Below are 13,528 nucleotides of genomic sequence, written 5' to 3' on the forward strand. Positions count from 1 at the left end.
TCTCAGCTTTTTTCTTTTTTCCAGTAACCATGAGGATTGTATTAAAGAAACAGAATTCAAACCATCCTACTCCAGTAAAGCAAAAATATTTTCACAGTGAAACTGTGATCTGGCATCACAAACTGTCAGGGAGATGTTCCAGCCTGCTAGAGGTAGGGAAGGACTGTGGAAGGCTGGATGGAAGGAGTGTGGTGTCTGCTGTTCCCTGGCTATCATCTGTTTTAAGTTATGAGTGGTGTAATTATCTGTAAGTTGTTCATACTTGCAATAAAGGTAAGAATATAGACTGAGAGAAGGTTTCAGTTTGGGGTTTTGTTTAGTTGGAGGAAAAAGTGATATGGATCGTGGTAAGGGATGCACCTGTTAAAAGCAGTACTGCTTGACTGGTGTGCTTAACGTGTCAGCTGAACTTTTTTCCCTTTTATTACCTTCTCTTCCCTCTCCTGTTCCCAAGAGGCTCAGTCAAAGCCATCAAATGCGGTGATGTTCCTGCTCAATAACAGTTCCTGCTGCAACTCATCCTTGCAGTACCTCCACAGCAGCAGTAATGCCTGGGAGAAAGGAACAACAAAGGACAAGGCACAGTTACTTCAGCCCTGTTTTTTCCCTTTTCTGCAGGGAATTAATCCTTCTACCCTCTCCTCTTCCTGGACACTGTGGATTACCTGTTTCTTTTTAGGCAGATGGGCAAAGGAGGCAGGATGAGAAGGGAGTATTTATAGCTCACCTCCTGTTTATGTTCCCTTCCTAGCAGATGTGATGAAGCTTTGTACTAATGCTGGAAGAAGAGAAAATTCAGGCAGGAACGAGAACTGAGGCAAATGAAGACCATTTGCTAAGGTGTAGGTCGTACAAAGTGCTTCCAAATGTATAGAATAACACTTCCCACAGCTTGCTGGCATTGCCTTTTTTTTGTGTCCGTCTCCTCAGCCTGATTTTAAAAACAAAGAAGAAAAACAAAATCGAAGGAGAACAGCACTGCAGTTCAGACAGGTTCTCATTTGCTTGGCCTTCACCCACATGAAATGCTGCCCTGTGGAGGGTGGGTGCAAAATGGTTTTTTTGGGGAAAAAAATCTGACCTCTTGTGTGGGATGTGAGTGAGGGTGTACTGGCAAAGGGAGAAAGGAATGAGTTCAAGGCAGTGGGATTTGGTCAGACAAGTGTTTGGGTCCTAGGAGATGAGCTGTATGGCTTAAAAAGGCAGCAGTTTGGACTTGGAGAAAACTGTGCTCAGGAGTATAAGGCTTGTTGCCATCACTGCAAGGGGTACCGCTCGTGTCGGAGGGCTGGGACGGTCCCACCTGTGCTTGGAGCCTTGTGGTGAAGGGGTTTGTTTGCAAACTTTGATTTAATAGTCTCTGTGTGGGGGTGCCTGGGGCTGAGGGATCTCTGTGTGGGTGTCTGGGTCTCTGTGGGGGCTGTGTGGGGTGCCCGGGGCTCAGGGGTCTCTGTGGGGGCTGTGTGGGATGTCAGAGGCTGAGGGGGTCTCTGTGGGGACTGTGTGGGATGTCAGAGGCTGAGGGGGTCTCCGTGGGGACTGTGTGGGATGTCTGGGGCTGAGGGGTCTCTGTGAGGGCTTTGTGGGATGTCTGGGGCTGAGGGGGTCTCTGTGGGGTGCCCAGGGCTGAGGGGTCTCTGTGGGGGCTATGTGGGGTGTCAGAAGCTGAGGGGGGCTCTGTGGGGACTGTGTGGGATGTCTGGGGCTGAGGGGGTCTCTGTGGGGTACCCAGGGCTGAGGGGTCTCTGTGAGGGCTGTGTGGGGCTGAGGGATCTCTGTGAAGGCTGTGTGGGATGTCTGGGGCTGAGGGGTCTCTCTAAGGGCTGTGTGGGGTGTGAGGGGCTCAGGGGTCTCTGTGAGGGCTGTGTGGGGTGTCTGGAGCTGAGGGGTCTCTGTGAGGGCTGTGTGGGGTGTCTGGAGCTGAGGGGTCTCTGTGGGGACTGTGTGGGGTATCAGGGGCTGAGAGGTCTCTGTAGGGGCTGTGTGGGATGTCTGGGGCTGAGGGGTCTCTGTGGGGGCTGTGGGTTGCCCAGGGGCTGAAGGGTCTCTGGACAGAGTTGGATCCTGGATAAAGCATTGGGATAGGGTTGGAATTTGTGTTAATTTCAGTCTGTTTCTTGTTGTTATTTACTTTAATTGGCCGTAAATCAGCTTTCCTTTAGTCCAGTCTGTTATGCCGGCAAGGACTGGTGAATGATCTCCCTGCCTTTATCCTTTCATCCTACTCCCGAGGAGTGAGGGAACAGCTGGCTGGGCAGCTGGCCCCAGTCAATCCACCACAGTTAAATGTACTTAAATCCAGTCAGAGCTTACGTGCTGGTGCAAAAATACTGACTGTGGTGATAAGTCACACATCCCAGCCCTTGGACAGCAGGTTTCTGGTCAGGGCATGGTTTTTGCTCTGTATCTCCTTTGCTTTGCTAATAGCTGGTGTGAAGGGGAAGGAAAATGGGAGGACAAAAAGAGACTCAGTGACTTAGGATCAAAGTAATGTTTTGGAGAGACTGAAATGTAAGAGTTCAGGAGCAAAAGTAGTTGGAGCCCTGAAATGAGGGAAAGATGGATAAATGCATAAATGGAGGTCTTCTTTGAGGTGGGTAATTTGGTTACTGTGGCTGCTTGGAAACCTTGGAGCAGTTCTCATCACTGAGATTCCAGCTGGGAGGTTTTAGGATAACAACCACTTCTAGAGCCAGGAAAGACATTCAGTGTTTCATGCTGTGAAAGTCAGGATAGAGGAAAATAGCTGTTGCTTGTTGGAAAAGGTGAGCTGCTTCGTGTCAGACTTCAGGCAGCCTCACTTAAAGGAGGCCCTTTTCTTAATTTGTAAGATAGATTTTGCTGCTGGCACTTGCAAACGTGTCCCTTAAAAGGTTTCACTTACAGTGAGAAATTTTTACACAGAGAGTGCTTTGTTTTTCACAAAAGCTCTGCAGCTTTTGCTGCACTGGTGCTCCAGCTAATGAGGTAGCAACATCTTTTACTTGGTTCTAGATTGATAGTCACCTTTTTTCATGCTTGGGGTGGTTTTTTTTCTGGACAGCCTCTTTTCTGATCTTAATTAGGGTTTGGAGACTTGATCTCCCAAAGTTGTTACCATTCCATCATTGATAATTGCATAAATGGAGAACAGGAGCTCTGCCACATTGCTCCCTCTTTTCCTATCAAAGAGAACTCACTGGCAGCTAAAGGGCTGATTTTTCCAGCAGGACTTTGATTAACTTTGTCACCCATGGTAGTATTCAGAAACCTACATTAGGACCTATAGAGATGTTGTTATTTTTACCTTTGGGTTGTCCAATATAGGCTTGGACAAGGCTGGAGGAAGCTTTAGTTTTGGATAAGGGATTTTTTTTTTTCCCCTCTTGCTCCCTTAATTGTTCTGGAAGCAAAGCTGCTGCATAACCCTGAGCATCTTACTGCAGATAGCAGAGAAATGAAAGATCCCATGGATGTGGAAAGTGAATTCCTGAATGTGTTCTCTTGAGACCCAGAAAGTTATTCTAGTGCTTAGAGCTTCTCATTTCGGTGGTCTGGCTTTGGTGCTTTTCACACTCCAAATATTACTTATTTTGGAAGTGGTGGACAAGTCTGTCTCAACTGAAGCCTGGATGTAGTTAATTCCACACTTCACTGCCGAGGGAAGGGTGAGCTGTCGACTAATTGATGGTGAGATCTGGTCAGTAAAGCTTGAAACAAGTTTCTCTCTCTGCCCCGTTCCAGTCCCCACCCTCAGCTTTCTGCCGTATTTCTACATGAAGCTGTTGAACTGCAGACATCAGGTAAAGGGTTCAGACATATCTCTCCATCTCAGTTTTCAAACAGCAGTCTCCCTTCAGGAAAAAAAATGATGGATGATTATTTAAGCTCTTGCTAACCTTGGCTGGCAGATCATGACATTTCTGTCTCTGCTGAGTTTGAGTCATTTGTTCCTTTTTTTTTTTTTTTTTCCTTTTTCTGACCAGTGGAGAATGTTTTTGTAGATAAGAAATTCTACCAGCAGCACGTATCACACTGCACAGTCCAGGGCTGCAGGAGTGACAGATACATGTAGTTTAACAGCATCTCTCCTGTAAAACATACTGGCAGCACAGTCCTGGGGGGATTAATGAAACAGAGAGGTTCTGCCCATGTTGGGATGCAAGAATGGTCCAAGTGGTTAAATCCAGGGACACCTCAGCTTTTTGATGAGTCACTTAACAAGCCCTGTGTTTTCAACCTGTTTTGCCTTTTCCTCTGTTCTTGCCCATGTTGAATGAGGACAGGAGGCTTCTGGAGCAGGCTGGAGCAGAGTCAGGTACTCACAGCCTTAAGGTAAAGTCTTTGTAGGTGCTGCCTGATAACATCTTCCAGTTAGATAGTTATTTTGCAATGGGTTTAGTGGGGTTTAGGATTTTTCTGCAAACTGCTACTGGCTTTTTGGGCTGCCGTGCAAATCTGGTAGAAAGGCAGGCTCTTGCTGTGCAGTGTTTCAAAAAATGGGCAGTTAATTCTGTGTAGAAGGGAAGAGTGAAGCACTGAAAACCACATATCAGTGGCAGCCATGCCATGGGATCGGATAAAACAGGTACATAAACAGTCTTTGGGGTGGTGCTCTCTGACAGGAGGGTTTGTGTGAATTCTGCCCACTTATTATTGTATCTGATACTAATTTTAGAAGGATTAAAATTCTCCTTCTTAAGTAAAAGTCGTTTCTGAGTCTTGTCTTGCATGTGGTGCAGCTTCTGATCATTGAAGCTTCTGACTTTTTTCATAATAGAATAGTGATGTCAAGACAGTGGAGCTTCATTTGTCCACCGTGTGAGACTGTAGCTGTGTTTTCTCTCAGGTAGTTTTGAGTTTTAAACCTGTTTTTTTTCAGGTGGGGGCTGGTCCTGGTTGCTCAGCAGCAGCATACGGATGTCTATCAGTCCAGTTGCTATTTTTCAAATGTTAAACAGACAAGTTTGCTTTTTGGTTCACAACATTCAGGGGGGTTTTGAGATATTACTTTTACCAAAACATGCAACTTCCTACTTGAGTTAGAGCTGTTTAATGCCCAGTTCTCTTTTCCTGTGAGCTACTTCATGATTCTCAACCATGGGAAGCTGAAAATGCAGTCGAGGAAAATTGGAAATGACTTGACTGATTTTCATTGTCAAAACTGAAAGAAATGAAGTGTAAATAAGCACAAAGTGAATTTCTAAAGCTGACAATGCAGCGACCATCAGGGCCAAAGGTCCTGGGTTCAAGAAAGATTAGTTGTGAAACTATCCTTGATTTGCATAGCAGACTTCAGAGGGCAAGCAAAGTAGCAGTTAAATCTTATTTTAATTAGACTATTGAAGGCAACCTCTCAAAATATAGAGGTCTGGACTGTTTGGCAGAGAAATTATCAACAGCATGGGATTTGTTTGCAAACTTTCAATAGAAATTTACTTAAACAAGCCCTCCCCGTGAGATACCGTTATAGGAATGTGGGTTTGGCAGCTTTGCTTTAGCAAATATCCCAGACCGTAGGAATGCCCAAATTGGAGTGCAGCTGTTGAGAAACCTGAGGCTAGCCACTGAAATACATCCCACCATAGACAGGTGAGGGCTGCTTTTGTGCCTTATTTTGTTTTAAAACAGGGGTCTTTTGTGCCAGAGTTAAAATTTTGCTGTTGGGGAGGATCAGTGTATAACTCGTGTAATTTATTCTAAGAGATAGACTTTAAATCAGTCTGATTCCAGATTTTCATGGACAGATGTGTCCCTTGCCAGGATTGCAGAGCATATAAACCATTCATGCACTCCCTTTATTGGGCTGTTGTGGGGGTTTTTTATAGCTCAATATTACAATTATTGCTTTTTATCTTGGAACAATTTGTTCTGTGAACAGGAGTGTTTACTACTTGTGTCTCAGAGTTTGGCTTCCCTGTGTAAGGACAAGGAAAAAGTCATGTTGGCATGGAAAACAACCAAAGAGAACGAACTTCTTAATCCACAACTCTGTGAACATCCCCTCAGTTACGCTAGAACTTCTTTTTTTAACCTTTGAAGACTATGCTTTTGTGTGATTTCTGCCTTTTATGTGTGCGTAGTAAACCAAATTGATTTCTTAAAACTGATTAACCACGCGGCTTTAAAAATACACGATACGTCAAGGAAAACAAACCACAGCTGTTCTGCTACAGACTCTCACTTTCAACTCCGTGTGTGGAGAGCGAGGTGTGTGGAGGTGAACTTGGCTGAGGGGGGAAACCCTGTGGGGTGACAGATGGGAAAAGAAGAGGCTGTTCCTGACAGTGCTCCTGGTTCGTGGCCACCCCTGTGGATGGGAGGAAGCGCCCGGCACTGGGGAAGGGGCTGGCGGGAGGGGGACAGGAGGTGGCACTGGGGTGCGATCCTGCCAGACTCTGAACATTTGTCCTTTTTGCTGTGCTCGCGTTTTCCAGGTGCATCAGCGGCTGTCTCCTTGGCAGAGCGTACGGGTGGTGTATTGCAGTACCGTAGTGCCCTCTGATGGTGAGTACACACGTGCAGCCACTCCGGGCTCGCTTGGGCTTCACTAACTTCGGTTGCCTTCCCTGCCCCCTTTTCTGGTTGAGGCTTTTTTGGCAGCGGTCCAGTCTGGAGCTAAGGAAGCGACAGAGAGAACAGCGTCAAGAAGGATTAAGGCAATGGTCAACTCTTCTACTAACTGTCCGTACAAAACTGGACAGGCTTTATAAAGAAAGACGGAATTGCGTGCAACTGTCTGGATCTCTTTGCCAGGCTTGTCCCTGATGTAGCTGTGAGCTCTGTGTGATGCTTACCCTCCAGGGTAAATGTCCTCCCTGAAGGGAGGGGGTCCGACCATGGGCCAGGCTCTGCTCCGTGGTGCTGAGCAATGGGACAAGGGGCAAACGGGCACAAACTGATGCCCAGGAAGTTCCACCTGGACATGAGGAAAAACTGCTTCACTGTGCAGTAACTGAGCACTGAACAGATTGGCCAGAGAGGGTGTGGAGTCTCTCCCTCACTGGAGATATTCCAGAACTGTCTGGGCACAATCCTGTGCCGTGTGCTCTGGGATGACCCTGCTGGAGCAGGGAGGTGGGACCAGATGACCACTGTGTTCCCTTCCAACCTGACTCAGTCTGACCCTGCCTGCCCTCTTGACTTCATTTATGTAAGAAAAGTGCACTTCATACCAGCTGTGTGCTGAAGCAGTGGAAAGCATCATTTGCTGCAGTGAATAAGTTGTGAAGCCAAGGCACTGTTGTTCCTTTATTTAAATTCTGGGACAGCTCAAACATTAAGCTTTTTGGCAAGGTTGTCAGAGCAAAAGGATGCACTGGTGGAACTTTAAAAATCCCCGTGTGCCAGAACGCACAGAGGAAAGGAGCAGCTCTGAGCTTGCTGCCTGCTTAACGTGGGCATGCTGTGCACGGAGACTGGAGCGCTTGTGCTGACTGACACGAGCAGGGAGTGCATCCTCTCCCCGTTAAGGCCTGTTAATAAGGCCTGAAAGCTAATAAATTAAGGGTTCCAGCACAGTCACTTCCTCTACCAGGACAGTGATGTGGGCAAACACAAAGAGAACATGACTGCTGTGGAGAGCTCCAATAAAAACCTGAGGGATTGAACAGGTAGAAGTGCAGAGGACATGTAAGGTTGGGAGGTGATGTCAGTGTGCCTGGTATGATTTTACCTCTTCTTGAATATTCCTTTTGTTATTTCTTCCAATAACTTTACTGTGCATTGTTTTGACCTCATGTATTGCTTAATCCTGTTCTTTGTATACTTTTGCTTATGCAAAACCAAAAGTCTTTAAAAAAAAATACCCATGACCTGTTGCTGGTTCACATGTGATTGAGTCAAAACTTTGTGGTGCTTGAATGAAACTCGTACCTCAAAGCAACCTCACACTTAATATAGAGTGTAAAGCTTTTAAAATTCTCCGTGGTCTTAATTAGCAGCGTTCCTGGCCAGGTTGTAGGTGTCTGTAAATGCACACTTGTATACAATTACTTTCTTTTACTTGTCCCATGTATTTAAATGCTGGCTTAACAGTGAAGATGGGCCCAAATGGTAGCTCTGTAATTAGTGAGATGCCAAATGCTTTGTCCACTTAGTAACTTGTGAAGTAGATGCAGGTGATGCCCAGGGTTGTGGGAGCAGAGCAGAGCGAGGCAGCTCTCTCACAGGGGCTGGTTAGAACTTTTCCTGGTGCTGTCTGCTGCTGTCTGCTTGGTTTGTGTTATTGACGCGTCCTTTGGATTTCTTTCTTTTCTTTCTTTGCCTCTGAGCTCTTCCCTCTCCAATGCAGTAAAAATCTGACCAGCATTGCTTGTGTGGGAGGTGCTGAGAGGATCAAACTGGAATTGTGGACTTTCCCCACCCGTGAATTAAGATAGAGAATTACTTCTACAAGGAAAGCGTAAAGCAGCTGTATTTTCAGCCTTAGTGAACCCTGTCTTTTGAAGGGAAATAATTTGGTCTTTAATACTTCACCTAAGCTGGAAATCCTCAAGAAAGGCTTTGTTTGTGCTACCAGTGCTGGTGACTCTTAAAATGCAGCAGCAAGGCTGGTGCTGGCAGGCACTTCCTCCAGAGCTGGCAGTGCTGGAGCTGTGGTTGTGGTGTGGTAGCAACGGGGATACACAGAAAAGCGTCCATGCAAACATTGTTATCTCTTCTGCTCTGCAGCAAACTGCCTCACTGCCCCTGTGACCCAGGCAGTGTTTTAAATCAGATGTGTGTTCCGTGGTTATGTAAGCACAAGTTTGTTGCATATGCTGCTCACAGAACCAATGAATTCTATACTTAAGTGGCTATTTTAAGCTTCTAAACATGTGGATTGTTCCTTCTGAGCCTGCTATCACAAGTGTAGCTAATGCTAATCTATTTCTTACCAGTCTCTTGTTCAAATACTTGAGTGGAAAACCAGAAAAATCTGATAGCTGGTGTCATAACAGCTGCTGATAAGGAGCTTGAAATTCTGTCTAACTGTCCAAAGAAATTGGCAGTTTGCTTTATTTCTTCCCAGGAAAGATCTGTCTGTTGTCTCTGAGCTCTAAGCTTTAAAACACTAAAGCTACTAAAATCCTGGCAGGTGTCCGAGTCTTGAGAACAGACATTAATAGGTTTGCAAATTCTGGGGCCTCTTAGGATGCTTTAGGTGTCCATACTTAGTCACTTCCACCTAGTCCTTAAGGAATTCGGGGTGGCAGTCCTCTGGAAGAGGGAAAAACCCTTTTCATGCTTGTATTGGTTCATGAAGGTGGATGGCAGTCAGCTCAGAAGCCCAAGAGAACTCTTCTGACTTCATTCAGGTGCACTTGGTGCGTCCTTTCTCAACAACCACGAGCCTCCCTTTTTGGAAAGGTGTCTCCAAGACTTGTCCTAGTAGTTCCCTTTGGTAGTTAAAATAACATTATTTGCCTCTCTTTCTTCTCATGTTGACTTCTTTGACTGACTAGTTTTGATGTTAGCTGCTTAAGTTGACTTAGCATGTCAATCCATGAGTTTAAGTAGTTGACCAAAGCTACACCAGGTGGGAATACTGAGGCAGATGCAGAGTGGGTGGGTGTGACTGCACCATTCTTGAGACGTGGAAACGCTCTGAGCAACAGACCGTAGGTTTTTACATGAAGATACATATAAAAATCAAATCATTTTTAGGTGCTCTGCTATATCTTAGCAACTACTACCCTTGAGGACAGCTTTGACTGGCTGTGATTGAGTAGAGGGCTTTGGAAAGGTTTTTAACTTCTCTGTGCCTGGATGTCCTGAAGCACATGGAGCAGGGTTGTCTTTCTGACAGTGAAATAATAACCAGCTTACAGTTTTACAGGTCACTACTATGGATTTTAGAAAGGTGCACTGAAACCCTTGAGAATGCTTTGGAAAAATGCTCCTGACAGAACTAAAGAAATGGGAAAATCTTGTTCTGTCTACACCTAAATAGTAATGTCTGTCTCGAGAAGTACAAAGAGTATTGATCCCATGAATTTTAGATGAAATGACCTTGAAGCCTGAACTCAGAGTGCTGTTTCCTACAACCTCGTGCTCCTGACTGCTCTCTTAAATATTTGTTGCCTCAGGACAAAGAGGAGGGAACCAGAACTAAACAAGAATAAATACATTTACAGTTGATGTTTGCTAATATACACAGTCTGCCTTTGTCTCCTGGGCTATAAATCCCGATAAACTGCGGTGTTTTGTCTTCCATAGTCCAAAATGTTTTGATTCTCAAAAACTAAACATACTGTGCTACCATGTTTTGACTTTTACATATCATGTTGCCTTTAGTATAAAGGTGACTGAGTTTAGAGTAAGTAACTTTTCTGCCAAGGTAATGGGAGAGAGAACCTCAGATATCCCTCAGTTTGTCTTTGATGGACACACATCCTAATAAAACCAGAAGTTTAGTCTGCTTTATATTCAGCTTATGACCGCGTTTGCCTCTTTCTCCACGGGGCAAATAGAGAACTACTATGAGATGATGTGTTAATTTTTAATGATCACCTTGTATTTTTGTCATGTTTTAGAAGTGACAGTGGTTTACCAAAACGGGTTGCCTGTGATTTCCGTGAGTCTTCCGTCCCGACGTGAGCGCTGCCAGTTCACCCTGAAACCCATCTCGGACTCTGTGGGGGTGTTCTTACAACAGCTGCAGGCAGAGGACCGAGGCATTGATCGGGTTGCAATCTACTCAGCAGGTACTGGTGTTTACAAACTCATTGATTTACTTGTTATTTGCAGCCAGCTCCCTGCTTTTGAAGTAAAAGTTTGCTGGGGGACCGGTTCTTTGACTTCAGTGAAAAAGCAGAAGGTAGAAATGCCCTTCCTAGAGTAAGAATATTGTTAGCTATGCCTGTGCAGTCCAGTGTGCCAAGGAAATCAGCCCTAACAGAAGTGTTTCTTGGTGAGTTTCCTCCTATTTAGTAGGAAAGGTGCAAACTGTGCAACCTACTTAGAGGTTCTAATGGATCTGCAAGGAATTGGGTGTAAAAGGTGGTACAAGGGAAGCAGGATCTTGTCTTAGCTCTGAAAACTGAGTCATGTTTCACATCTCCTCCGTCCTGATGAAAACTGTTGTCCATGGGAAAGGATAGAAGCCCAACAGCTGGGTTTGGGATGGTGTTTGAGTCCTTTATTCCTCCTGTGTAACAAGTGGTCTGTGTCGTCCTTACAGATGGCACACGTGTGGCCTCCTCCACAGGCATAGACCTGCTTCTGCTGGATGACTTCAAGCTGATCATTAACGATGTCACATACCATGTTAGACCACCAAAGAGAGGTAAAGCAGCCTGGTTCTGGCAAACATCAGGAATGAATTTCAGTGTTCAGTTCCCTGCTTAATTGCAACATGCTTTATTAACTTATTCAGGAACATGAAGTGGTATTTCTGAAGGGAAATGTTGCAGTGTTTGATCCTGCCTTTGGTGCCTAATTTAGTGATATCTGAATAATCAGTGATGAAAAGCAGATATTCATTCTGCTCAAAGCCAGTGCCCCTGGCCCCCCCAGGAGGGATAAACAAAGAAATGCAATTCCTTTTAGTTTCTAAAATTTTCAATTTATTTTTTTTAATTACTGAAAAGTAATTTAATTAATTATGAAGGAATACAATACAAAATGGGAATTAGATTGAGACTTAGATTGTCTGGCTTGGAAGAATAAATTGTTGTTTCCCCTGACAGTTAACATTGCTTCCATTTGAGTGTGATACTTTGAATATTGCAAATAAACCTTGAAGCAGTTAAATAAATGAGGCCATGCTCTCACAAAGTTGTGTTAACAAGAATCAAATAGGAAGGGAAACCGACCTGTTTTGAATCAAGGGGAAATTCCATTTCAATAATATGCTTTGGATGTGTGTAATTTTCAAGATGTGAAAACTTGCAAGAAGCTTTTGAGACACTCCAGCATTACAGGTGGAGACAGGAACTTGGTGTTTTCATCTGCCCTCTACTCTTTCTCTGAGCACCCGGGTCTTGCACCTCTGAGGGACTGCAGCAAAAGGGGCAGTTTTGGAAGTGCTGCTCTGCTTGTCTCACAGCTGTGGGGGATTTTCGTTCTGTTATTGTTGTAAGAAATGCTAATGTTTGGGCCTTCCACTCTTCAAGCAGTAGATAATGAACAGAGTCATTCATAAGGCAAAATTGGTGATCATTTAATCATCTTGACCAGCCTGAAGAAGGCAACATATTAAAGCAAGTTGATCTATCAGAAATCAGGAGGCTGACCACATCTTTTGGGTCTGAGACCACCCTGGGTGGATGACGTCTGGGCAGACCTGCTGATATGTGCCCTCCTCCTCCTCTGTAGATGTAGTTGGCTTCCAAGGGCCTTTTTGGAAAGGAAAATAGTAAAAATGTAGTTTAGCATTTTATTGTTAACGATGTAAAATTGCCAAGGGAAAAAAGAAATTTCTGACTCAGGGAAACTTTGTCCCTAATATTTGGGAGCCTGGAATTGGGAGTGCAGCATGGGGTGAGATGCTGTTTCTCCTCTAAATGTGGGATAGACTGACCTCCACTAGAGATGGATTTTTCCAGTCTCATTAAAAGCACCTTAACAGAAAACTCTCCATTGAGACTAGACATCTGAATCACTGGATATCACACACACAAAGGAGTTGCTCTGCTCTGTCACCCCTTGTAGGATACACCCATTTTGCACTGATAGGTGAGCTCTGGGATCACCAAGGCTACAGGAAATCATTGCCTAGGATACACTTGCCAAGGAGATTTCCATAGTTAGTTTGTTCTAAAATGAATATGCCCTCAAATAGGCATTGAGATTAGTTCTGTTAAACTTTTCAGCTATTGCTTTTTCATTTTCACAGGATCAACTTGTGTGTTTTAGAACAGAAGTGCCACAGCACTGTCATCTTAAATTCTTTTTGATGGTCACTCCAGTAAGAACACGGGTTTTTCTTCACAGGGGAACAGGAACCCCTTAACTGAAGGGGGATATAAATGTGCTTTGCGTGCCTTGGCATAGACAACTGAGTCATTTCTTTCCCTGAAGAGCTGCTGATCTTAAAGCTTAAGCTGCCCATGTCTTTTTGAGTTGGTAAAATAATATTTTGAGACAATAACCTGAGATACAAACCCAAGGATGCTACAAAACTATTTTTTAAAAAAATGTATTTCTTTATTTGGCTAATGTCAAGATCCTTTTCCTTTAATTTGAAACTTATTTTTTGCATGTGTGTGTAACACAGTACCACTAGTCACAACTCCTTTACAAACTTGTATGCTTTAAAAATCCTTTTTGTGTTGAAATGCAAGGGTAAAGGCGTTGTTGGGTCATGGCCCTGCCACTGTTTCTAAACGCTAGGAAGGGAGAATTCACTGCCCACGGGATACTGGGAAACAGTTCTTGACATTGATACTCAGAGTAATGATCGTGAGACATTTGTGGGGTCACTAACCCTCAGTGTTCAGTTGCCATCATCAATAACTGGGGCTGCCAACAGTCTGTGGTCTGAATTCTGACTGTCTTGACAGCTGCTGTGATGGATCATAACTAGTTTAGTTGTTCATTTGTGCTGTCTATAAATATGGATCAG

At 44.5% G+C, this 13,528-nt stretch overlaps 1 protein-coding gene across 2 annotated transcripts in view; it reads left to right on the top strand.

The window, feature by feature from the left end:
* Positions 1-13,528, top strand: part of MCU (mitochondrial calcium uniporter) — an 82,606-nt gene that overhangs the window by 63,276 nt on the left and 5,802 nt on the right. For both annotated transcript variants that reach the window (XM_017832674.1, XM_017832675.1), the window contains exons 2-4: positions 6,417-6,486; positions 10,497-10,667; positions 11,144-11,248. In XM_017832674.1, the coding sequence (XP_017688163.1) occupies positions 6,417-6,486; positions 10,497-10,667; positions 11,144-11,248 (346 nt within the window). The remainder of the gene's footprint in view (positions 1-6,416; positions 6,487-10,496; positions 10,668-11,143; positions 11,249-13,528) is intronic.

Source organism: Lepidothrix coronata, unplaced genomic scaffold (genome assembly GCF_001604755.1).
Source record: "Lepidothrix coronata isolate B3197 unplaced genomic scaffold, Lepidothrix_coronata-1.0 Scaffold204, whole genome shotgun sequence".
NCBI lineage: Eukaryota > Metazoa > Chordata > Aves > Passeriformes > Pipridae > Lepidothrix > Lepidothrix coronata.